Genomic DNA, 23,689 nt, shown 5'->3' with positions numbered 1-23,689 from the left:
GTGCCCCAGAATGAAGACTCCAAAAAGGATGTAGTAGATTTGGGGTGGGGTCGGGGGGGGCGGCGGAAAGAGGTTTGAATCCGGTAAATGGTCAAACTGTACCTGTCAGGTTGGACCCGTGTGACTTCGTCGCGTCTACATCCCGATTACAGACACTTAACCACTGACTGGGGAGAGGCTCCTGCACAAGGGCGGCGGCGGCGGCGGTGGGGCGGGTCCCCTCCCTCGTCCCGACGACCCGCTTCCCCTCCGGGCTTTGATCTTCCCGGAGAAAACCGGCTCGGCCCGGCGGCGGCGGCGGCGGCGGCGGCGGCGCCCCGCGCGCCCCGCCCGCACCGCGCGGCCCGGAGGCCGGTCCTGCCCGCGCGCCCCGCCCCCGCCGCCGCCCCCGCCCAGCCCCGCGCGAGCGCCGCGGTGCAGCCGCCGGGATGTGACCTTCAGAGCCGCCCGCACGGGATGACCGGAGCCATCGCCCCGCGGCGCCCGCGCCTCGCCACGGCCCCGCGGGCGCTCTGACCGCGCGCGCCCGGCTGCCGGCCCCGGTCTCAGTCCCGGCCGTCGTCCCCCGTCCCCGCCCGCCATGCCGCCCGGGCCCGCCGCCACCCTGGGCACTGCGCTGCTGCTGCTGCTGCTGGCCTCCGAGTCCGCGCACAGTGAGTACCGCGCGGGGCCGCGGCGCGGGCTGGGCCGGGGGACCCGTCCCAACACCCCGCCACCCCGGGGGCGAGGGGAGCCCCGGTGCCCGCGCCCAGACCCGGCCCCGTGCGCGCCGACCCCGTGCGCCCTGGCCCCGCCGCGCTGACGGCGTGTCCCCGCTCTCTCCCGCCCGCGCCCGGGAAGCTGTGATCCTGCGGGCGCGCGAGGCGGCGCAGTTCCTGAGGCCCAGGCAGCGCCGCGCCTACCAGGTCTTCGAGGAGGCCAAGCAGGGCCACCTGGAGAGGGAGTGCATCGAGGAGCTGTGCAGCCAGGAGGAGGCCCGGGAAGTGTTCGAGAACGACCCCGAGACGGTGAGCGCGCGGGCGGGGGAGGTGTGCGCCCGGCGCCTGGGACCGCGAGGTGGAGCAGGGCAGCCGGGTCCCCTCGAGCGCCGTCCCTGCGGCGCCGCATTTCCGGGGACACCGTCCGTGCGCGCACGGCTGGGAGCCTCGGCGTCTGCGGCAAGTCCTTCGGCTGCAGGGCACATCCAGACCCTTATTAGGGGGGCGGTCGGCGCGGCGGAGGGGCAGGGTCTTAGGCGCCGGGACCCGGGCCCACCCTCAAGACTCCTCCTTCCGAGGCCCAGTTCTGCTGGTGACGCCAGGTGCCGCCTTAGCTGGAGGGGGGTGGCGGATGTCGGCGGGAGGTCCTGCGGACGCCCTGCAGTCCTCTTCCCTCGGCAAGCCTGTGAAAGCAGCCGCTTTGAAAGAACCGTGCCGTGATATGACAGCTCAACCGGGATGCCGCAGGGTCCGTTTTAAAATGTAAAAGAAATAAATGGTTTAAAAAGAAGATCAGTTTCCTACCTCCCCGCCCCCTTAGCTAGACTGGAGCGGGGGGAGCTGCTCACAGCGCCCTGATCCGCAGCAGGAGGGACAGAGCTTTAGCTTCAAAGGCGTGAGGGCTGGAATTGCTGGCAGCAGCGGCTCCCGCGGCAGGAGGACGGGAGTAGAGCTGGAACACGTACCGTGGAGGGTCGGGGGCGGTCCGAGTGGACAGCAGGGACGGGCCCAGGTCCCCCCGCCGGTGCGCAGCCCCTGCGGAAAGGTGCACTCGCCGAAGCAGCTGGTGCCTTCCGGAGCCCGACGGGCTGGCTCAGGACAGATTTCTATTAATAATGTCCTCGGAGAATGCGGGGTGGCCGGCACCCGACCGCAGGGAGCAGCCCCGGTGTGGCCTCCGCGGCAGCGCAGGAGCTGTACCATCTTCGGGGAGGGAGAGGGGGTGGCGGTGCCCTGGGGGACCTGGCGCGCGCCTGTCTTTGGGAAGTAGGACTGATGGGGATGGGGTGGGCTTACACTGCGTCGCTTCACGCCGAGAGGTCAGGGTGATTTCACAGCTGGTTTTGGTTCTACGGGAAATTTTCTTCTAAAGGATTCTTCTGGGATGAAATAAATGTCTCGTGTAATAAACAAATGGCTGTGAGGCCCGTGGGCTTTTACTTTGACTCCCGTTTCTGACCGGTTGGTTTGACCATCCCTTCAGTCCCCTTTCCGAAACAAGCTTTATACAGGGATGGCCCAGCTGTGCCCACCTTCCCTCTGGCCCAGCGCGCGGCGGCGGTGGCTGAGCCGTGACAGGCGCTTCTGCTGCGACTCTGTCCTCAGTGTCCGCAGCCACGCCGTTTGTTTTGCCACCGGTCTCTTCTGGCCTGTTTGCCCGTTTCTTTGATGGTGAGTCCCGGTGGCCCAGAGGAGCTGGCATGGCACCTGCGGAGGAGTTCTGAAGGTCCCGCAGTGGGCTGTGTCCCTGCCCTGCTGCGGGATTGTGTGCTGGCTGCAGTCCCGCCAGCCCCAGGCCCAGCCTGGAGCGCTGGCTTGTACAGAGTGTGGGATGGGCTTGCGGGTGACGAGACTTGAGGGCAACAAGGCCACCACCCACGCCGGCCTGCCCCTGCCCTGCCCCTGTCCCTGCTTTCCAGGATGGAAAGGCCTTGGGCCTGGGCACACTGTGCACTAATCGCTGCGCCACCCTTCCCAGAGCCATCCCCCCTGTGACTTACGTTTTAATTATAACTTTGTCTACAATGGATGAAATGAAGACGAGACAAGGAAGCCGTGCTCACAGCCCATGACTTTAATGAGACGCCGCCATTTCTGTGCAGGGACTTTGTACTTCCCTCAGTGTCCTGACTTCCCTCCCTGCCGAGGTGGAGTTGCTGTGACGCTGGGGGCGTCCTCTCTCACATCCACCCCGTCTACCCCATCGGGAATTTGTGAACTCCTTTCATATCAAAGCCATCTGTAACTTTCCAGACTTCTGTCCTCCTTTCTGACCCCCACCCCCAAATTGTAATCACATCTTTCCCTTTATTTACCAGCTTCCCTTGCAGTCAATGCAAACCCCCGCATCTCAGCCCGCACCTTGCCTCCTGTGTAGACCGCTGTGCAGGCTGCTTGCTCTGTCTGGTCTGGCCCTTGGCTTGTTGTCCTTTTCCTCAGGAGGTGCTGTGGAGGGCTGGGAGGAGCCCAGCTAGGCGTGGGTTGAGGCTGGTGGTGAGGGGCTCCTGCATGTCCGGCCCCGCTCTGGTCGACCAGCTGCCCCTCCAGGTGTCCACACCATCCTTTCCCTCACTTTGGGGAGATCCCAGATTCCAGGGACCTGGGATCCCTGGGAAACCCTCCAAACACAGCTCACTGCTAATACACCTTTGGAGAAACAGTGCTTTTGAATGAGGCCGTCCTGTGACATTACCAGTGGGTCCCTCTGCCCCACACAGTTTGGGGCTCTCTTGAGAAACATCAATTCCTCGCCTTCAAATGTTGTTCCTTGTGAGTGTTCGCGGGGGTGACCCAGGATGAGCGCCCTGACCTTAGTTCAAAAGTCGCCAGGACCTGGTTCTGTGACCGTCACGGGACCTCCCGCCAGCGTCCCGATGTGTGATGTGATCACAGCATCCGCTGGGCTGTGATCCGCTCGCCTGCTCAGGGGGGTGCTCGTAGGAGAAGCCAGTCCTTACCTGCCAGGGTCACCTCTGGGGCTGGCCTGTCCTCTGTGTGTCTGGCCGTTGCAGCCACACACACCTGTTGGAGCAGAGGAGGCCGCACTGTCTTTCCTGTTCAGTTCCTGGGGCTCTGGGGGCCGGGGAGGGGGGAAGGGGGAGGACGCCCTGCCCCCTGAGCTGGGGGCTGGGGCACCTGGAGCCGGCCCTCTGGGCGGCAAGCCGCCCCTGGAATCCGGAGGCTGTGCCCTCTGTGCTGGGTGTGTTCTAGGCTCTTTCTGCCGGGCGGGTTGTTCCACCCTGGGCCTGGGCCGTCTTCCTCTTTGGGGATGGAGGCGTCTGACGGATAGAGCTCTCCTTTGAGCAGGTAGCTGTGGGCACCTTCCCGATTCCTGGGGTTACGGGAGCCTGGGGGCCTTCCTGATGCAGGTGTCGCCTGCCTCCCTCCTGCTGACCAGGGTCTCCTCCACATTCTTTGGGGCCGCGGGGGGAGTGTCCCCGCCCTGCCCTCCCCCCAGAGCCTGCGATTAGATTCCATCCTTATCTCGTTTTCCTTTCGCATTGTTACCCTCTCTTCCTGGCATTTCCCTCGTTCTGGCCTCTTGTCCAGAGAACTCTGGGTGCCAGGCCCCCAGGCACCCCTGCTGGGTCTCCGGAGCTCTCCCAGAAGCTCACCGGGCCAGCCCAGCAGTCACCTTCCCGCTTAAGTCCTTTAAGACCAGTGGGTTCCAGACACCGATACCATTGCCCGTGGCCTCCAGAAAGGATTCTGGACGAAAGACTTACCCAGCCCGACCTGCGGCCCCGCATGGGTCACCACCTCCCAGCACCAGTGCCGCCCGAGGCCTGTGGGTCGGGAGGAATTCCAGGTCCTGGGCCTTGACGCCATCACCTTGGTTAGTTTGAGATGCAAACAACAATATTCACAGTGTTTGCAGCTCGGCCGGCATCCCACCCACAGGGCCCCTCTGCCTCCAGTGCAGCCCAAGCCTGACCTCTGACCTCGCATGTTCACCCCACACCCCGTGTCTCTCTCTGTCTCTGTCTGGTGGTGTCTACTTGTCTCTCTGTCTGTCTCTGTCTCTCTCCCCCCACCCCACCCCCGCTCTCTCAGACATGGGGGCCCAGTGGTGGTGATACTTCCCTACCCAGGAGGGTTTTCGGGGTGCAGTCAGTTTCAGAGCCCTGCAGGGCTGCCGCCTTGTCTTGAACTGCGTCTGCCCTCCAGGGACACCTGTCTTCCTGAGACCCCAGAGTCTCTGGGGACAGCTTGGGGAGGGGCAAGCCCGAGGGAGGTGGAAGCCCCTCCCTCAAGTCTCCCCTGTTGGGGTGGCCTAAGGGGTCTCAGGGGTCCCAGCAGGAGCGGGGAGGGGGCCCTCGTCACCCCCAGTGACCTCCAGGACAGCCTCGGGCCCCCTGCCCCCCATGCCTGGACAGCAGCCCCTAACACTCACTTGGACGCTCAGACACGCACTTGCACACGCCCCGCTCCTCCGTGCCACACCGGGGTCCGTCGAGGAGTGTGACCAGGCGCCCTCCCTGTGCAGATCCAGCCCCAGCTCCTGTGCGCCTGGGCGGCCCCTTGCCCCGGGGCTGCCCAGGCCTCCCCACTGGGCCCCATCCCTCCAGGGCTTCCTCCCCTGGAGGCCCAAGGAAGCTGGCCGGGCAGGGCAGGGTCTCCGAGTCGTAATGTTTTCTCCAGAGCTGGCTCGGCACGGCTCAGGGGCCCGCGGACGGCTGGTTAGACGGACCCGCATTCAGGCCCCCAGTGCGGGGCCTGCCGCCCCCCGGGTGGCCTTGAGGGAGAGACAGGCTCCGTCTGGACCCCCTTGGCTGCCCCTGTGCCTACAGATGTGCTTGTTTTAGTCCTGGGGGTCTGCCCGGCCCGGAGCTGGCCCTGCAGTGTAATGACAGGGCAGCCCCCTAAAAGACACCTCGTCCCAGCCTGCGGGCTTAACGTCTGGAAAACCAATTCAAGACGTTTTGAAAGTCACCGCAGGTCTGCCTATGGGACTTAGGAAGAACACGCCCTTTGAGAAGCTGATGCTTCTGGCCTGTTTCTCGAGGTTCTGAGGTGCTGGGCCAGGACGTCGCGAACCCGGCCAGGCGGTTACTTTGCCCTGGCTGCACTGGCAGGTGTCTGGCGTCTTCGTGCTGCTGCTTCTGTGATGCAGACTTGGCTGTGGTTTGATATTTGATGTTGGGAATACTCTGCCCCTTCGGTGGTTGTTTTAGTCCAGTGATTTCGTTGCGATCCTGGTGCGTGTACACCTGTAAATTTTGACCCTGAGAGAGTGCAGTTTATTAAGTTTTAAAGTCAGTTTTAAGGAGGTGTTGGAAGTGGACGGAGTTCTTTATCTGCCTCTGAGAAAGGCACTTTGCACCAATTAAAAACACGTCCTTCAAAGGAGGTAGTGATGTGTTTCCATCACACTTGTTATTTTCTTGGACTTTCTGTTTTTCTTCCAAAATTCTAGGTGAAATTTGTCTCCTTCCAGTTAGTGCCGATGATAATAAAATACATTCTTTCCACATCTGTCCCCAAACCCTACCACCTAAACCCAGTTCTCTGAGGACCTCTTCTGGGAATGCTGTGCCCTGTGGAAATCCCACAGCTGGGCTGGACCAGCTCCCAGGGCGTCCGGGAAGGTCACTGCTGCAGCCACGGGGCCGGAGGCCAGGCTGGGGCCGCCTGCCCAGCACGGCCACAGGTACAGCCCCCAGGGGCCTCTGTGGTTTGGACACATGTTTCTTTAGTGCGATGCTTCGGGTTGAAATGGAAAACGTGTTAGGAGGTGGCTGTTGGCAGTTGTCGGGGGCAGGGCGCCTTCTCCCGTGGGGTGTGGCAAACTCTGACCCCTGACCCCTGACCCAGGTCTGCACCCACCACATGCCTCCTCTGAGTCTCTCCTCGTTCACACCAGCCCATCCTGTGCTGCTCAGAATTGAACGCTCACGTGTGCGGGGCCGTGGTTCAGCAGGGACCCGAAGGGGCCGAGGTGCCCTTCCATCCCCTTCCAGAGGCCAGGAACGGGCTGGAGCTGCGCACTCACAGAATCTGTCACGGGACCTCAGAATGCTGCTTCGGGCGAGAGCCTGAGCCATCCCGTGGAGGCGCCCCTGAGCTGCAGCCCGGGGATCGACAGACTCAAGGGAGTCAGGTCATTAGTGGGAGGACCAGGGGGAACTCAGGGCTGACCCCTGAGCCCAGGTGTCTGTGGCCTCCAGGGCGAGCCTGGGTCCCGTCTGCACAGCCTGCTCTCAGGGCCTCCTGGACACACTACCTTTGCACAAAGGCTGTGTTGGAGCTGCGCTGTTTGCCCTGATAACTTGTCACCCTGTACTCTGTCCAGCATTTTATTTGTGGGTTTTGCATGATGGGAAAATACATCATTTTGGTTTTCCTGAATTCACATAAACAGGGAAGCATAACATTGCGTTTCTGACCTGACCATGCCACCCTCGCCTGCCCATCTCACCCGCAGCACGAGTCCTCTGCAGCCCAGCCTGTGTGGGTCCCTGCGAAGGGACGGGTGGTCGCCAGCTCCTCCCTGATCCCCGGGCGATGTCCACTTTCCTCTTCCCTCCTACTCACTCTCTCTGGCTTCTCACCTCCTTCCCCTCTCCTGTCGGTGCCGCTGCGGCCTCCCAGCCTCTGGACAAAGCCTGCGGCCCCCCGCTCCCCCCCGCCCCCCGCAGCACACGTCCTGCGGCCTCCGTGGAGCATCTCTGGTGCTACCACTTCTGCCTCCTCGGGGCCCTCCCAGGACAGGCCGACGTTCCGTCCCACCTGCTGGGCCTCGGTCCCCATTCACACTGCCAAGCAGCCGCGTACGGTCTCTCCCTGTGGCTTTGGGATGACGCCTGAGCCCCCAGCCAGGCTGCCCAGCAAGCCCCCTCCTGGCGCTGGAGACCACGAGGGCCGCGTCCCTGCCCAGAGCCCCCTGGTTCCCGCTCTGCCCCTTTGCTCCACAGGTCCTGGGGGACACACGCTGCTCGCTGGCGCCCTGCTAGGGGCTGGCATCCCGCTAGGGGCTGGTGGGCATGGCTTTGCGGACGGGAGGCAGACAGCGTCGTCCCTCCGCCTGGTCCCGCGCTGCCTGAGCTCCGCAAGGCCAGCTGCCACGTGTTGGCAGGGACAGGTCGGAGGGGACAGGAGCGTCCCTGCCTGACTCCAGGGAAGATGTCGTTTCCTCACTGCTGTGACACTTCAGCACAAGCTTACCCTTCCGGAGGCCAGAGTCTGAAATGCGTCTCTTGGGGCCGCTCCCTTCTGGAGGCCCCAGTAGGGAGCCCACGCCTGCCTATTCCAGATTCTGCAGGCGCCGCGTCCCTGGCTCGGGCCCCTCCTCCATCCTCCTGGCCGGCAGGTGGGCGTTCTTTCTACGTTGCCATTTCTGGATCTGTTGCTGCCTTTGCTGTTCCTTGTTTGCACACCCTGTGGTCCCCTGAGCCCCCGATGGCCCAGGGGAATCACCTCCTCCCAAGGTCAGCCGATGAGCAACCTCACTGACCTTCGCTGTGGAGCCCACCATATTCACAGCTGCCGGGAGGTGGACCTGGACGTCTTTGGGGTCATTGTTGTGCCACCACAAGGGTGAAGGAAGGACTTAGCATGGGGTCCGGTGCTTAGAAATCCCTCAGTGCGGCATAGCCATGGTTTGAATAAAGTTTTGCTGGTTCACCTTCGTGAATCACATTTCCCAGAGAGAACGTGGCAGGCCTGGCAGGGAAGGCTTAGTACCCGGTGAGGCTTAGTACCCGGTGAGGCTTAGTAGTACCCAGTGTGGCTTAGTCGTTTCCTCTCCTGCCTGTGAGCACCCCAGCCACTCAAGTGAGCAGCATCGCTGCATTTGGCCTTGAGAACAAAGGGTTTCCGGGCAAAGCTGTGGATGACCAGCCAGTGCTGTGAAGGTGAGAGCCCAGCAGCCTCAAGAAGCCTCCGCCAGGAGAGCACATTAGACGGGAAGAAGGGCCACTTCGAGTGAGCCACTGAAGACTGATCAGATTACACAGTGAGGGCACCGATCCATCTTGAGGAATGAAGCCGTAAATTATAAAAACAAATTTATTCCGTTTCATGCTTTACAAAATTGTATTGTAAATGTAATTAGGCACTAAATTTTCAGAACAAAGAAAGATTGAAGTAAGACTTCGGGGAGAGGCAGGGCACATTTTTTCGAAATAATAATGATTTTTAGAAAGCCTACTTTCTCCTTACCATAAATGGAGACATTTTTGCAAAAAGCGTTTGACAGCTTCACCCACAGTCCCACGAGCCTTTGCTAATCCTAGGCAATCAGGTTATTCTGTCTTGAAGCAGTCAGTCTGTGATACTTGCGAACTTTCTCTTCTGTCGTTGTTAACTGGCCTAAACCCTGATTTATCAGTGCCTTTGCATTGGTTACTTCCCAAAACATTCTCACTGACTCATGAAATCTTGACTCACGGTAGATTTATAACTTTACTTTGCAGGTCATTACAAATGTGAAAATTGTACTCACTTTTCAAATTCAGCTAGCCTGGGATTTTTGCCTCATAAATTTGGAAACTGCAAGCAACAGTGGTTTAAACAAGACAGTTTTATTTATCTCTCATGTAAAAGGTGGGAGGCAGGCTGCCCGGGGCTGCTCAGTCGTGGGGGCCCAGGGGCCTCCATGACCTATTTGTGCTCCACTGTACTGGTGCATGGCCTTTGTCTGCCAGGCCTCCTCATACACTGGGCAAGTTGCTGGAGTACCAGCCATCACATCTACATTCCAGCAAGGAGGCCAGAGAACCAAAGTGCTCCACTCTCTTTACTCAGTTTCACTCTCTGTGTGTATCTCATTGGCCAGAATTCAGTCACATGCCCACCCCTAGTTGCAAGGGAGGCTGGGAAGTGCAGTCCTGTAGCTGGGTGCATTGCAGCTCTAACTAGATCCAGAGTTCTGTTACTGAGGCTGGAGGGAGGATTGCGGATGCTGGATGGCAACTGCAGATCTCTGCTGTGGGGGGAGGTGTTTGGAAGCAAACCTGTTTTACGAGGTTCATTTCCAAGAGTATGTTCATGCCTGGCCAGAGACACTGTACTTAGCCACGTCACGGAGTTTTTGCACAACACGCCTCTCACATGGGTCTTTTTAGCTGCACTCATACAACCTGTGCTTGGAGGGACCAGCCCCGCTCTGCTGCCCTGGTTCTTGCCGCACGCTGGGCCTCGGCAGTCACCCAGCCCCCTGAGCCTGTCAGCCCGCAGCTGAGTGGTGAGCGGAGGCTGCCACCCCCTGCCTTGCGGCCCTGCTGACCCTGGCGGGGTGCGGGGGTGCCCAGGGCCTGTGTGCACGTGCTCCGCCAGCAGCTGGGGTGCAGCGGGTGCCCAGAGCAGGTGGGAAGCATGTGCAGAGGGATGTGCCGTGGGCAGGTGCAGGTTGCAGGGAGGAGCCGGTGGTAAGGGGACCAGGGTCTCCATGCCCCCGAGAGCCGCTGCTGCCCGTACCAGGGCCCTGAGCATCCGGAGCAGCGCGTATCATCCTAACACTGATGTGAAGAGGACCCGGAGAACTGGGCCCCCCTGCTCGGGCCGCTGTCCCTGTCACATGCGTGCAGGTGGGGTAGGAGGGGACAGCCATGGGGATGGAGGGTGTACGTGCAGCCGAGGGAACCACACACACAGACGTGCAGAGCTGCAGCAGGGCCTCAGGGTCAGGGCCGGGGCTGATCCCAGCGTCACCCCTGCCACTGGGTGGTCATACCCAGGACTTTGTTCCAGGACCTCCCTGCAACGTGCGCTTCAGTGTCTGAGGAAGGAGAGGACCCAGTGCCCTCGCGGGGTGTCTCTGGGGACTGCCCCCCTTGCAGGGTCCGCCCTGGGTTCTCTGGGTGGAGCAGGGCCTGGGGGATCCCAGAGGTCCGTGTTCTGAGAAGTGGTGTCTGTGTTTCCTTCTGTCTTGTGGAGTCTTTTGCACCTGGTTTGGAGAATCTTAGCTGAATTGGGGAGAAAGGAAGGAAGAAAGGGTTTTGTATGAACCGTGCTAGGAGAACACGTGGGGAGCCGTGTAACGCCAGCCCCAGGGGTTAGGAGCCCTTCCGGGTCCCCGGGCGGGACCAATGGAGCCGGGGCACCCAGCTGCAGGAGGGCGTCTTCAGGGGCCGCTGTGAGCTTCATGCTCTTAGGAAACTGAAGCCTCGGCAAGGGCAGTTCAGGCTGCCGTGACCTTGACGGTCTTCTGCCAGAAGACAGATTTGCTAGCAAGGCTGTGGCCAAAGGATTGGTCAGCCCTCCCGACTGTTCCCCAGGGAAAACACCTTTACACGTTTCATGTCAGGAAGGAAAGTTGTCCTGACAGCCAAGTCCCAGCCTAGTTTGTCAGAGTAGAGATGTTTGGAAACGACTTAGCGCTGTTATGTCCTAAAGGAAGTAATGAGTTCTCAGTTTACTGTTGAGAAGTAACCACACTGTGGTGTGAGGTGCGACTCTGGCCACGTTGTGTAATCCAGATAAAAGCCCAGACATTCCACGACAAAGATCCACGCACCACCGACACGGGCGTGTCTGCAGGGTAACGTCCACGCTGGCCAGCAGAGCCGGGAGCGGGAGTCCCCAGCCCATCCATGCGCAGGGCCAGGAAGCGAGGCCATCGGGTGAACAGTGGGACAGCATCAGGGCTGGATTCTCACGCCTCACCGGTCCCCGCAGGGACGTGGCCGGCCTCTGAGGAGCTCAGGGGTAAAGCAGATTTGCTCTCCTTTCCTGTGCGGGGGGCAGGTCACAAGTAGCAGAGACAGAGGAGGGGCTCACAGGGAAGTTTCTCCTGTAGCTCCAGAGCACATGCAGCCTCACTGTAGACCCCGGTGGACACAGCTGCCCTTGGGCGCAGCTCCCTGAAGGAGCTTCGGGCCACACGTTCCCGTGCACAGACCTGCGGGAAGCAGGGCGGCACGGAGGGCTGCGGAGCCTGAGTTCTCACAACAGCAGGGCTCAGTATTAAAACATATTACACATTACTGTTAGCTAGTCACGATCTTGAAGAATGGAACCTGCCTTTCCGGAAGGCTGCAGTGTGTAACCGTGTGTGTGATCGGGTGCTTGCCCCGCAGTTCTTCACCACGTTCAAGCCTGGTCTAATCCTCGGCTTCCTAAGCCTGAGCGGAACTTCCTGCGTCCATCCTGAATCTTATTTCAGAATCAAATTCCCTCCCTTTGCAAAGCCCAGTGGCCTCTGTTCTCCCTCTAACCCCGAAAGATGCCACAACCCCCGGGACCCTGAGAGCTCTCGTCACAGGGCCCCAGACTGGTCTGTCTCTCCGTCCCCAGCGCCAGCCGGTGTGGGACTCAAAGCAGGAGAAAGAAGCGCAGCCAGCCTTGTCGGGGGCCTGGGAGCGCAGAGGAGGGCAGTCGCCTCCTGCCTGCCTCTGTCACATTCGCGTGAATATCACCTTCGCAAGTGTTGCATGAGTCCCAAGCTTGCTCTGATCCTTACTTTTCTTTGAAACAAGTTGAGTTTTACAAGAAGCATCTTTACCAGAACGCTACTTTATAAAAGCACACCTGAACGCGTCTTCGCGGGACGCCCCGGCCAAGCACGAGCGGAGGGGACAAGTGAGGCGGTGGGGGACCGGCGGGCGTGAAGCACGGGCCCCGTGGGGTCCGGCGCCCCCGCCCTCCCTGGGACGGGACTCAGTCAGACTCCACAGCCGGGCTGGAGCCTCAGTTTACTCATCTGTGATAATGGGGCTGATTAGCAAGACCCTCCTGGGAGGGTGGTCGTGAGCAAGCAGGTGACACCCAGCATCCGGCCCCTTGGTTCCGTCAGGGAGGGGACACAGGGCCAAACTGCTCCGCGATCGGCCCTGAGCGATGTCCCTGAGCGGGACATCAGAGCGTGTGGGTCCCGGAGCTGCTGCCGGGATGGGCACAGGCAGGTGTTCTCTCACCTGACGTTCACCGCCCAGCGCCCATCTCTTAATTTGCAGTCATGGATAAAAGCACTCCCCGTCTACACCCTCCATCCCTCATCCAGCTGTTTGTTTTACAAGTACCGTAGCTGCTGGGAGTCCTACAGAGGCCTCCCATCTCCCGAGGGGCCCCTGCGGCCACCGGGGTCCAAGGCTTGCCTTTTTCTTGGCATGTTTCCTGTCTTCCTGAAAGGTGCTTCACCCGCACAGCATTGCTGGTTACCGCAGGTCTGGTCTCAGTGTGCAGACATCACTCTGCAGAAGCTGCGTGGCCCCAGGGACGCCCCCTCCCTCCGTCCCCTCCCCCAGCCCTCTCAAGGGCAGAAAGTGGCTTTCTGGGCAGCCGTCCTCCCTCAAGCACCTGCCTCCCGGGCCTGGCCGTTCCTGTTGGAGGAGAGGGGTGAGGTTTGGTGGACCAGCCGCCAGGGGGTGGTGCCCAGACGCCGGGCACTCTGCCGGTTAACCGCTGCCTTTTCTTTTTCTTTTTCCGCAGGAGTACTTTTATCCAAGGTACTTAGGTAAGTTGGACTCATTTCCTCCTTTTGTTTGGGGCCTCACACCTCATCACCGAGTTGTTCCCGGAAGGACCTGCTTAATCGCACAGTGAGTTGGGAGCTCTCCAGGGCTCACGGGACAAAGCCCTAGTTTGTGTCTTTTATACCATAGTGACCGCGTTAGTGTCACCTCCAGCCGATGCCATTGTTTGCAGACCTCTGCCCCACTCTGATTCCAGGCTCAGCTCGTTAACTGGAAATATGATTGCTTTCGTGGTTCTCGGGCTGTTTGGTCTCAGGACTCTGCCCTTGTGAAATCACTGAAGACCCCAGAGAGCTTTTGCTTATGCGGACTCTGGTTGTTGATACCATGTTATTAATTAAAGCTGAGAACATTAAAACGTGCTTTTGTTTAACTTGGACAACAGGAACGGGCAGGCGAACAGCCTTGGCCGTCGAGCAGTCATGGCGCTCCCCGAGCGCCAGTCACGTCTGTGTGTGGAGGCGGGGGGGCCTGGACTGGGGGAGAACGAGAGGAAAAAGGCGAAGGCGGTCCCGTGTTTTCAGGAAGACCTGAAAGTTCCCCTGCGAACTGTTCCTTAATCGACACTGTTTCAAGGGTTCTTTTATGTCTCTACTTATAATGAGAGAGAAGTATTCCAGGGCTTTCCTCTTTAATTGTGTGAAGCGCATTTTGGTAAATTTTCCATTGGCCTTATAGCCTCGTAGAGGTACCTTCTGTGGGTGTGTATCTGGCAACAGCGTAGTGGACCTGTGATTGGCCTTGAGAAGCCCCATCCGGGCTCCCTGCCGGCCTTGCTTCCGGGTGCATGGCTTTGTATCCTGAGGCAAAGGCGACAGTGGCCCCCGGGCCACCTCCAATGCTATCCACTGCCTGTGCCCACATCCTCCGAGGCGCGGATGGGCAGCAGCGACCCACCAAAGGGCCAGTGAAGTGGCTCAACCAACACCCATTATGCCCAAGCTCAAGTTCAGATCATCCGGATGCTGTGGTCCCTCCCACCCCTGGCCTCCGTGTGGAGCACGCGGTCAGACAGCACAGAGGAGGAGGGGGCTAGTTCGCCAAAGAGATTGACCATCAAACCAAGGGTACTGTTTCCAAGCGGGGGTCAGGTTGAAATGGAGGCCAGCCCTCTGACCACGGGCAGAAGCTTCCTGAGTGCCACTGGAGAGCCTTCTGTACGACAGAAAGAACCCCACCAGGAGGCTGCAGGGGCCCAAGGCTCCTTGGAGACAGAGCTCTGCCCATGGGCGGAGACGTCTTCTTGTCTGACGGTGTTCCATGTTCCGTGTCAGCGTGACTAGTCTCCCTCCAGAGTGTCACGTCTGCTGGCCCCGTGCCGGAAGGTGACGCCCTGCCCTCTCTGTTTTGCAGAATGCATCAGTAAACATGGATCTCCGTACAAAAAGAACACAGATTTCATCACCTGCGTGCAAAGTAAGTCTGTCTCCTTCCTCGAAGCCCCTGCGTTTGGGGTCTTGGGGCTTTGCTATATTTCCATTGTCTTTGGAGCCACGGCACCTGCCTGAGGTCCTCTCCTTTGCCCTGAACTTCCTTTTCTAAGCGAGTACGTGTTGGCTTTTCGAACAGGCAGGAAATTCGCACGGTATGAAGTGTAAACCTTTCACAGGTGGAGAGAAGGTGCATCCGGCCCTGCCTCCTGGTCAGTCAGGGGCCCTTTCGCCACGGCCACCGGTTCTAAGAATATTCTCAGACCCGTAGGAATGTACTCGGAGTCTCTTATTTCCACACAGGTGGCAGCTCCCTGAACCCATGACCCCACCGCCCTTCCCCCTCCACGCTTCGCAGACGCTTCCTGTGTCAGCACGAGCACGGCCAGCACGTGGGGCTGCGTCCACACTCACGCTTGGTGGGCAGCGTGCTTGTTAACCAGTGTGCACTGGCGGACACCTGGGCCGTTTCCAGTTTTTATACTGTAACAAGCAAAGCCAGAGTGACCTCCTTGTCTGAATATCTGCAGAATAGAGTGGACTTGCAGAGGGAAAGCTGTGTTCTTTTTCAGTTCTGCTGCAGACCCGGCCCCGTTACCCCCCACCCCGGTGGAGGGCGGGAGTGCCTCTCCCAGTACCTGCACCAGCCCAGTGTATTGCTTCTTACTTTTTTATACCTTTCAGGTGAAAAAAGACCCCCAGTCAATTCAGTTTCTTTTTTTCTTACTCATGAGTAAAGCTGAGCTTCATATGTTGAGGAACCTTGGGTTTCTTTTTCTGTGGGTAGTTTGTTCAGAGTCTTTGCCTACTTGCCTCAGTTTGTAGGAGCTGTTGATATATTTTGCAAATTAGCCATGTGTACTAAAGGTAGCAAAATTTTTCTTCAGCTCATCGTGCGTCTTTATTATTATTTTAAATTATCATACGTAACACTGACACTTTGCACGAACTTTAATCCACACGTAGACCCCCAGGCCCGTCTCAGCCGAGCCTGACTCCAGGCCCGGCTGTGGCCGGAGAGCTCTGTGATGTGACCGCTTCGTCCCCGCCAGGCCCGGCTGTCAGCTGCCTTATTGCACCGGCTCCACCGGTGAGGAGACGGGCTCTGAGCGCACAGCCAGCCCCGCACGGGGAGCCCTGCGCTGCACGCGGGCCTGCACTGCGGGGTCGCCCAGGGCGGGTGGAAGGCCGGGACTGGCACCAGGGCCTGGTGGGCAGGGCTCGGCGGCTGTGACCCGTCACCCAGCCTCCCACGTACCAGCCGCCGGCCTTGCCTGTCTCGCCCCGGGTCACAGACCCCAGCCCGGCCCAGGCGCACAAAGGAAGTGAGAGACTGAAGGAGGGCAGGGGCCCTGCTATGAGGCCCGGGCTCCCCACGGACCCTTCAGCAGCCTCCCAAGAGCGAGTGAGGGGCAGAGGCCGGTGTGCACTCAGGGAACAGAGCCCACGCCCACACACCCCGGCTGACGTGAGCAAAGCCCGCCCCTCGGCCCCCCAGGCTGAGCGGGACCTCACCGGCCTTAGGCAGACATGGGAGCGTCACAGCAGTTCAGCTTCCTGTCATTCGGCTTCACTTGTAGCAGATTTTTGGTGCTGTCAACTTGCCATGCCCGTTCCTTCTTTTTAAATGATGTGTTCGAACTGATGAGTTTGTTTCACTTCCTGGGTTTCAGGCTGTCCTTTTCCTGAGACTATAAGAAGTTGTCTGATATTTCATGTTTAAGCTTATAACCTGCCTCGGCGTCTCTGATGCAGTGAGGAGGTCATTTATTCTAGATGTGCCTCCCCCGGGGGTCCGGGATCGGTTTCTGAGGCTCTGCCTTTGGGTGTCAGAGGGTTTGGGCGATGCCGTCTGCGGAGTCCTGGCCAACTGTCTCCACGAGGAAGGGTCTCCGTGCCTTTTCTCCTCCGTGAGGACGACGGCCCGCATTTGCATGTATTTCCCAGCTTATAACTCGTCACACCCACACATTTCTGGAAGTGGGAGCAAAAGCCACTGAGACAGGCCTCTGCTGGCCTCAGCAGGTGCCTCACACCCCCGTCCACATAGCAGCCGCTTCTCCCTCCATCCTCTCTCAGCCATCGTGGCCCTCGCCTCCCGCCTGTCGGGGGCCCGGGTTGGGGCTCAGGTCTGACTCAGCCCCGAGCCCCTCTGCAGGCTGCCTGCGTCCACCGAATTCCTAGAAGCTCAGGGGCACCTGCAAACACTCTCCTTCCTCTGCCCTACAGATAAGCTTCCCGACAGGGCAACAGATAAGAGCCGCTCTCCAGCTAGGTTCCCTGTGGGGATCTCCTGGGGCTGTCCCACCCCAGGGGAGGTTGATTTTTAAAGGTGGGGGGGCGGCGGGTAGGCATTCTAGGCAAATTCCAGACAAAGGTAATGAGGCCAGGTGTGTCCTTCTGAAATATCTTTAAGTCTTTCACCAAATATGTCGAGTGGAGACGCACCCCATCTTCCCCGTCCCTCCTGCAGGGCCTCTGACGTGCCAAGTGCTGCTGGGGGAACAGCCGGACCCTCGGGCCCCAGCACACGTCCCCCCGACCGCCCCGGTCTCCCTGCCCCCCTCAGAGCCCCATCCTGCGGAGACAGTGTCAGGAAGCAGACCCGTCCGTCATCTCAGCCCTGGCACTGGGCTTGACCCCCGCCGCCCCGGCCCTCCTGTCCCCCGGGGGAGCCCTCGTTACAGCGGCACGGGGGCCACAGGGCTGACCGCTGGACCCCCCTTCCTCACTCTCCGAGCGCCAGACCCAGTCCTACTTGCTTGGGGCGGAAGGCACTCGCTGAGCCCGCGAGGACAGCTGCGCATGAGTCTCCAAATACCCGCAGGTGCTGTGTTCAGGGCACACTTGCGAGTGTTCTGTGGGCTGTAGTTGTGCAGAACAAGCAAGGTTTGGGGGTCCCGTGGAAAGGCCACAAGGAGAGCCCAGCGAGAGACGTGGGTTCCGGGGTTGCGCACACAAACAGTTATGCTGGGCCCTCCCCGAGGGGCCCCCCGGTGACCGGGCCCCAGACCCACAGGGACGCAGTGGGACAAAGCACAGTTTTGGGTCCATGCCAAGGACAGGGGCTGGCGCGAGGCCTGCTGAGCCGGGGGACAGGGGCCCACTGCCCTCCTGGGACCAGGAGCAAGCCCACGGTGGAAACACTGTCCCCAGACCAGCGTCCAGCTGGAGACGTCAGCGTCCTGAGAAAGAAGTGAAGAGGCGGGGGTGAGTGCCCGCCTGGCGCTCTCAATGGTCACGTGCTGGCTTGGCCTCTTCCTAGTGACCAGGCTGTGGAGTGAGTGGTGACCTCAGCTCCACACAGGGCGGGGGCAGAGGGAGGGCGGAAGCACCGTGGCCACCTGTCGTGGGCTTCCCAGCGCTCAGACGGGCCCGTCGCTCGGTGAATAGACGCACGACAGTGCCTGGCTCAGGTGCTGCAGGTGGACGCCCGGGTATGAGAAGGTAGTGGCCGCTGGCACACAGAAAGGCGGCATCGCAGGGCTGAGCCTGGCCGGGTGGCTGCCCTGCCGTCTCCAGGGCCCCGGGAAATGTGCCCCGTTCCCCTCCACTGAAAGCAGGCCGATCAGAGAAGCAGGATGGCCATTGGTCACCAGCATCGCTGAAGCCGACAGGCCGTGGGGCCGGCGTGTGTCGGAGAGAAAGGGGAGCAGCGGAGTCCGGGGCCTGGACGGCCTGGACCGTGTCCAAGCGGAGGCAGAGGCAGCAGGCCCACCCGAGGGGCGGGCGGGGAGGCTGTGGGCGCCCTCTGTGCGAACTGGACCCCACAGGCCAGGGGTCCTGGCCTGGCAGGGTGGACACGGCCGCCGGGGCAGGGGATGTTCTGTGTCTGCTGGGCTGGCCCGTGGACCGGCCAGGGCCCTGTGGACCTGCTCCCTGGGAGGTCCAAGCTCCCGGGGCCCAGCCAGGCCCACTCCTCTCCTCTGCTGCCCCGGGGCCGCGGCCCTGACCTCGGGCCCAGGGGGTGGGCGGCCACTCCTTCCGAGCTGACCTGGGTTTCCTGGGATCGGCGGGGCCTGGCCAGCCTGGTCTGTGACGCCCTCCCTCCCAGAGGTGGGTGTCCTGTGCGGCCCGCCGGGGCCAGTGGAGGGGACGTTAGTGCCCCAGACCTGCCTCGGTTTCCTCCCAGCCGACCAGGGACAGCTCAGGGCCGCCTTCTCCTTCCTTCCAACTCAGAGCTGCCGGATCAGTGCTACCCAGACCCCTGCGATAAGGGGGGGACCCAGGTCTGCCAGGACCTCATGGGCACCTTCTACTGCCAGTGCAGAGACGGCTGGGCGGGACGGCTCTGCAACAGAGGTAAGGCCACGGCCTGGGGGCGGGCCTGGGCATAGGTGTCAGGCCCTCCCTGCAGGGCCACCCGAGGGCCCCCGGGCTGGTGGGGCCCTGAGTCCTTCTCTCTTCCGCCTCTCCCCGCCGGGCCGCCTGCCACCCCGCCGGGGACACAGCCGCACCGGCCCGTCTGGCTGAGAGCAGAGAGAGGAGAAGTGGGAGGGCGGCAGGCCAGGGGTCCAGGCCCCTCACTGGCCGGCCCCCTCCCAGCTCCCGGGAGAAGATGGGCGGGGGGGGGGTCCTCCCAAGAGCGCGAATGTTTGCACAGCGCGGGAGGTCTTGCCTCTCCCCCCCGGGCGGGGCGCCACCCAGCTTGAAAACCCACCGTGCTGAGCCCTGAACTGTGCTCTGGCCAGGCCACCTCCTTGGGTGGGGGGGGGGGCGGGGAGGGCGCTGACCCCTCCTGAGAGCAGGGCAGTAAGAGTGCCCTGTAGCTGCCCCGCCCGGCGCGGCCCCCCAGCTGTCAGAAAGGAGTCAAGAGACTCTCTGAGTCTGCAGTGCGCAGGGTCAGCGGAGAGCTGCAGAAAACCCCCCGGATGTGGTTAGAACCCTCAGGCGGCCCCCTGGCTGCAGTGGGAGCCCCGGGCCCCTGTGCCCTCCCACCCAGGATCTGAGGGGGGATCCCATGGGGTCGGGGTGCAGGCGCTGCGACGTGCTCCAGGCGGGTTGTGGGTCACCTCTGGCTCTCTCCGTCCCTGTGTCCTGTTCCCAGATGTCAATGAGTGCAGCCAGGAGAGCGGGATCTGCAGCCAGATTTGCTACAACAAGCCGGGCAGCTTCCAGTGTGGCTGCTACAGTGGCTACGCACTCTCCCTGGACGGCCGGACCTGCCACGGTGAGGCCCTGGGTCCTGGTTGCCGTCCTCTCTCCTCCTCCCCCATTTTCTTCTGCGATTGCCAAGTTGCCGGTTGGCTGAAGCCACAGTCGCTTTGCTCCTCTGCGAGAGGCTGCAGGCCGTGGCTGGTCCCTCAGGCTCTGGAGGCTGTGGGCGTCCTGCAGACACAGCACATGCCCGGGCATGTCCGCGGCCACGGGGAGCTGCCCCAGCACCTCCACACGGGCTGAGGCACCAGGGCCTGTGGACAGGGCCGGCCCAGCGGGGGAGGCCGTGCTTACTGCCCCAGGATGGGAGGCGGCTGCCAGGCCTCCTTCCAGGCCACAGAGCCAGCAGAGGCTTCTGTGCCAGTCGGGGCCCAGGACATCTGGGGCGGGGGTGGGGGGGTGGGCAGGGAGCCCAGGGTCCCACTGCTCACTGCTTACAAAACCAGCGCTCACAACCGGCAGAAAGAAGGCCAGCGATCTGGGGAGATGGCGTCCTCAGAGTCCCCCAGAAACCACCTCCGAAGATTCCGCCCGGCCCTGAAAGCTTCTAAAGGGAGACAGAGAAGGGATCTGAGTTAATCCCTGAGATGGGGGGTCAGAGTCCTTGCCGTCCCCACTGTGTGCGGGCGTGTCGACTCCTCACGGCCTCCCTCTAGATGCGATCTTGGTCACACAGTTCGTTCGGGAGATTACTGGAGGGGAAGCTGGCGGGAGATCTGGTCATCTGTTCATTATTCTTCATTTCTACTCCTTTGATCTACAGAAAGAAGAGACAGGTTAGGCGAGGTATTGTGTGATCAAGAGATCTGAGAGGTGTGCCTGGGCTGAGATGAGTAGAGCGTGGGGGTGCCTGGTCGAAAGCCGGTTGCAGTGTGTCTCTGCTAAAGTGACGAGGAAGGGGGCTTCCTGAGGGCAGTTCCCTGTGGAGAGCTGCTTACGAATCCCCCGTCAGACATCGTTCCACTTCCGTGGGGTTAGGGGTGAAGGTCCGTCTTCTGTCTTCTTCGTGCTGACAGGCGCCGTATGCTCAGAGCGGACGACGTTGACGTGGGCCTGTAGCGTCTCTGCTGACGGTTTTGGTTGTCCGCTTACATATAGGGGCAGAGCCAGCTACAATTATTTTGATGCCCACAAACATATAGATTATTATGAGCAACAGTGTTAATCCCATTCTCGTGAGGCCAGTTCTTGGAATTGTGAAGCCAGAGATTCAGTTCTGCTCAGGACGGAGCAGCCCGCATCACGGCTGCAGTCTGGTCCTTGTGCAGGTGGGTCCTGACGATGTGGAACCGTGTAGGTTTACAGGCTCCCTGCGGGGAGCAGGTGCCCTTTGTGTTGTCTCCTTCCCACGATTGAGCACGGGGAGAAGTCTTAGTTTCCACATCTGAAAGCCTGTGTTTGCTCAACTGCCCTTGTAATGAGGTCGTGAGTCTGCGGCATGCGGTCCTGTGTGCCTTCTGAGGAATCGATGTTACTTGAAGTAACGGTTGCGCTTTCTAGAAAGTCCCTCTGTCACTTTAGGAACCAGTTCTTAACTGCAGGCTTTCTGTACTTGTTTGCCAGAGGGGCGGAGGGGATGGAACCTCAGGACTGACCCTTGATTGTCAGTTACAGCGACTGTGGCGTTGGCTTCCCACGGGCAGCCCCCGGTGCGAGGGGAGGGGGTTGGAACCAGGGAGCCTGAGTGAGGCCTGGCAGGCAGTGGTGGGCTCCGTGGTCAGCTCAGGGCTCCAGGACGCAGGCTGGGACTTCTAGTCAAAGGGCCCCAGGAGTTCCTTTTTTACCTTCCTGGACTGCAGTCATTGGAATTAAGCACCAATTGTGTGCAGCCCGGCCAGGTGGTGCCCTGTACACTGTCTGGAATCAGCCTTCTCAACCAGGCCCCTGATCAGCAGTGCCCCCCCCCCAACCCCTGCTCCTGGGTTGGGGCTGGAAAGCCCAGTGGATGGAAGGAAGGGAGGAGGCTGGAGAGGAGCGGGGAGGGGAGGGGGAGAGAAGGGAGGGGGAGGAGGGGAGGGAGGGGAGAGGGAATGGGGAGGGGAGGGGGAGAGGAGGGGAGAGGAGGGAGGGGGAGGGGAGGGAAGGGGAGGGAGGGGAGAGGGAATGGGGGAGGGGAGGGGAGGAGGGCTGCGTCGCCCAGGGTGCAGTGATGACAGCGCCGGGCCAGGCTGTGCTCACTCTGCAGAGCTGGATGCCTCTCAGCGGCGGTTCCCAGCCTGGCTGGCGGCGTCTCATTTCGGGCCGGCTGCCAGCAGGCCTGGTGGACCTGAAACACAGCTGGTTTTTCCTGCAGACTTGGATGAATGTGCGGACGCAGGCGCCTGCGGGGAGGCTCAGTGCCAGAACCTGCCGGGCTCCTACTCCTGCCTCTGCGACGAGGGCTACGCGTTCAGCTCCCAGGAGAAGTCCTGCCGAGGTACCCGCCCCGACACCACACGAGACACGCACACACATGCGTGCGCAGGGCACTGCTCTCCCAGGAGCACAGCGTGCTTGAGCGCTCGTGTGGGTCCTGCACACCTGCGACATGGCGCGCGCCCCTTGTGCACCTGGGCCTCTTCCCCAGAGACACAGGGAGACCGACCAGGCGGGGCCCCTGTGCTTCTGGGCAACAGGCTTGTCTCCTGCCCTCGGTGCGGCCTAGCCCAGCCGAGTCCGGGGGCGCCGAGAGCCCTGCTCCCTCCCACCACCTTCTTGCCTGGGGCCAGCGGCTGCCCCCTCCACCAGGGAGGGGATGGGGTAGTCCTGGCCCTGCCCGCCCACCAGGCTGTCCCTGTGTCCCACGCTGACCTGGCCATGCTGACGGCCTCCGTCCCGCGTCCCCAGGAAGGAGCCGGCCAGCTGGGCAGGAGCCACGGGCCTGGAGCTGCCGGGTCTCGGGCTGGGGACTCACGTCCGTGGCGGTGTGATGGGGCAGCAGGGTGCGTGGTGGCGTCAGTGGGCTCAGGCGCTTCCTTGTGGCTGGCAGATGTGGACGAGTGTGCGGAGGGGCGCTGCGAGCAGGCCTGCGTCAACTCCCCTGGGAGCTACACCTGCCACTGTGACGGGCGCGGGGGCCTCAAGCTGTCCCGGGACATGAACACCTGCGAGGTAGCGCCTGGCCCGGCCTCCCGGCTGCGCTGTGGCCCCGCGTGGGGCTGGCTGGGAGCGCGTCCTCGGGCCCGTGGGGAGAGGCGGGGTGGGAGGCGTGGCCGTGCCACCCGATGTGTGGTTGTGGCCACCTCAGCTCCTCCCCAGTGCGACTCACTCACACGCGTGACCGCAGCCCCCGCCCGGGCTCTGCGATGCGTGGGCAGCAAGGTGCCCCCTGACCGTGAGGGCAGGCCTGCCCTGGCTGCCCTGTGACCCCCCCGGGGCTCCCACCGTGTGGCCCTCCAGGTAGTGGAGAAGCCGCATCGTAGAGCAGGGAACATTCTAGAAGCAACTTCAAGGTCTCCATTTTTTGCTTGTTTTACATTTTATAGTTGTTTTTATTATTCTCCGTACGTTTGAAATATTCCATAATTAAAATATGAAAGCAGAAGGGAAATGCACAGGGAAGGAGAGTGCTGGAGAAGCTGCCAGCAGGGAGCGGGGGCCTCTGAAAACATCGGAGACCAGCCTCCCCTGGGAGCCCCCATGGTGGGCTGGGCTGGGGGCAGCAGGGTCCCTGGGGGTTCCAGTGGGAGCCCGGCCGAGGGCCCCCACCTGAGGCCAGCTCCCCGCTCCTGACAGGACATCCTGCCCTGTGTGCCCTTCAACGTGGCCAAGAGTGTGAAGTCGCTGTACCTGGGCCGCATGTTCAGCGGGACGCCCGTGATCAGGCTGCGCTTCAAACGGCTGCAGCCCACGAGGTGAGAGGACGGCCCGAGCGTCTGGGCCTGGCGGCGGGGGGCAAAGTCAGCCCCGTGCTCGCGTCCTGGCCAGGGAGCCCGCAGTCCAGCACAGCCGCGTGGGCCTCAGGGCTGGTGCCAGCTGTACGCCTCCCCGGGGACTCGCTGCTGGCGTTGGG

At 61.5% G+C, this 23,689-nt stretch overlaps 1 protein-coding gene across 1 annotated transcript in view; it reads left to right on the top strand.

The window, feature by feature from the left end:
* The first annotated feature begins 402 nt into the window (after window positions 1-402).
* Window positions 403-23,689, top strand: part of GAS6 (growth arrest specific 6) — a 33,482-nt gene continuing 10,195 nt past the window's right edge. The window contains exons 1-9 of the mRNA XM_079903157.1: window positions 403-653; window positions 841-1,007; window positions 13,068-13,092; window positions 14,465-14,527; window positions 18,721-18,843; window positions 19,589-19,711; window positions 21,992-22,114; window positions 22,667-22,788; window positions 23,413-23,531. Of these exons, the coding sequence (XP_079759283.1) occupies window positions 581-653; window positions 841-1,007; window positions 13,068-13,092; window positions 14,465-14,527; window positions 18,721-18,843; window positions 19,589-19,711; window positions 21,992-22,114; window positions 22,667-22,788; window positions 23,413-23,531 (938 nt within the window). The 5' untranslated portion in view covers window positions 403-580. The remainder of the gene's footprint in view (window positions 654-840; window positions 1,008-13,067; window positions 13,093-14,464; window positions 14,528-18,720; window positions 18,844-19,588; window positions 19,712-21,991; window positions 22,115-22,666; window positions 22,789-23,412; window positions 23,532-23,689) is intronic.

The sequence above is a fragment of the Stenella coeruleoalba genome (assembly GCF_951394435.1).
Source record: "Stenella coeruleoalba genome assembly, chromosome: 18".
In the NCBI taxonomy this organism is placed as follows: Eukaryota; Metazoa; Chordata; class Mammalia; order Artiodactyla; family Delphinidae; genus Stenella; species Stenella coeruleoalba.
Note: the sequence above shows the minus strand (reverse complement) of the source record. Positions and strands in the feature narration are given on the sequence as shown.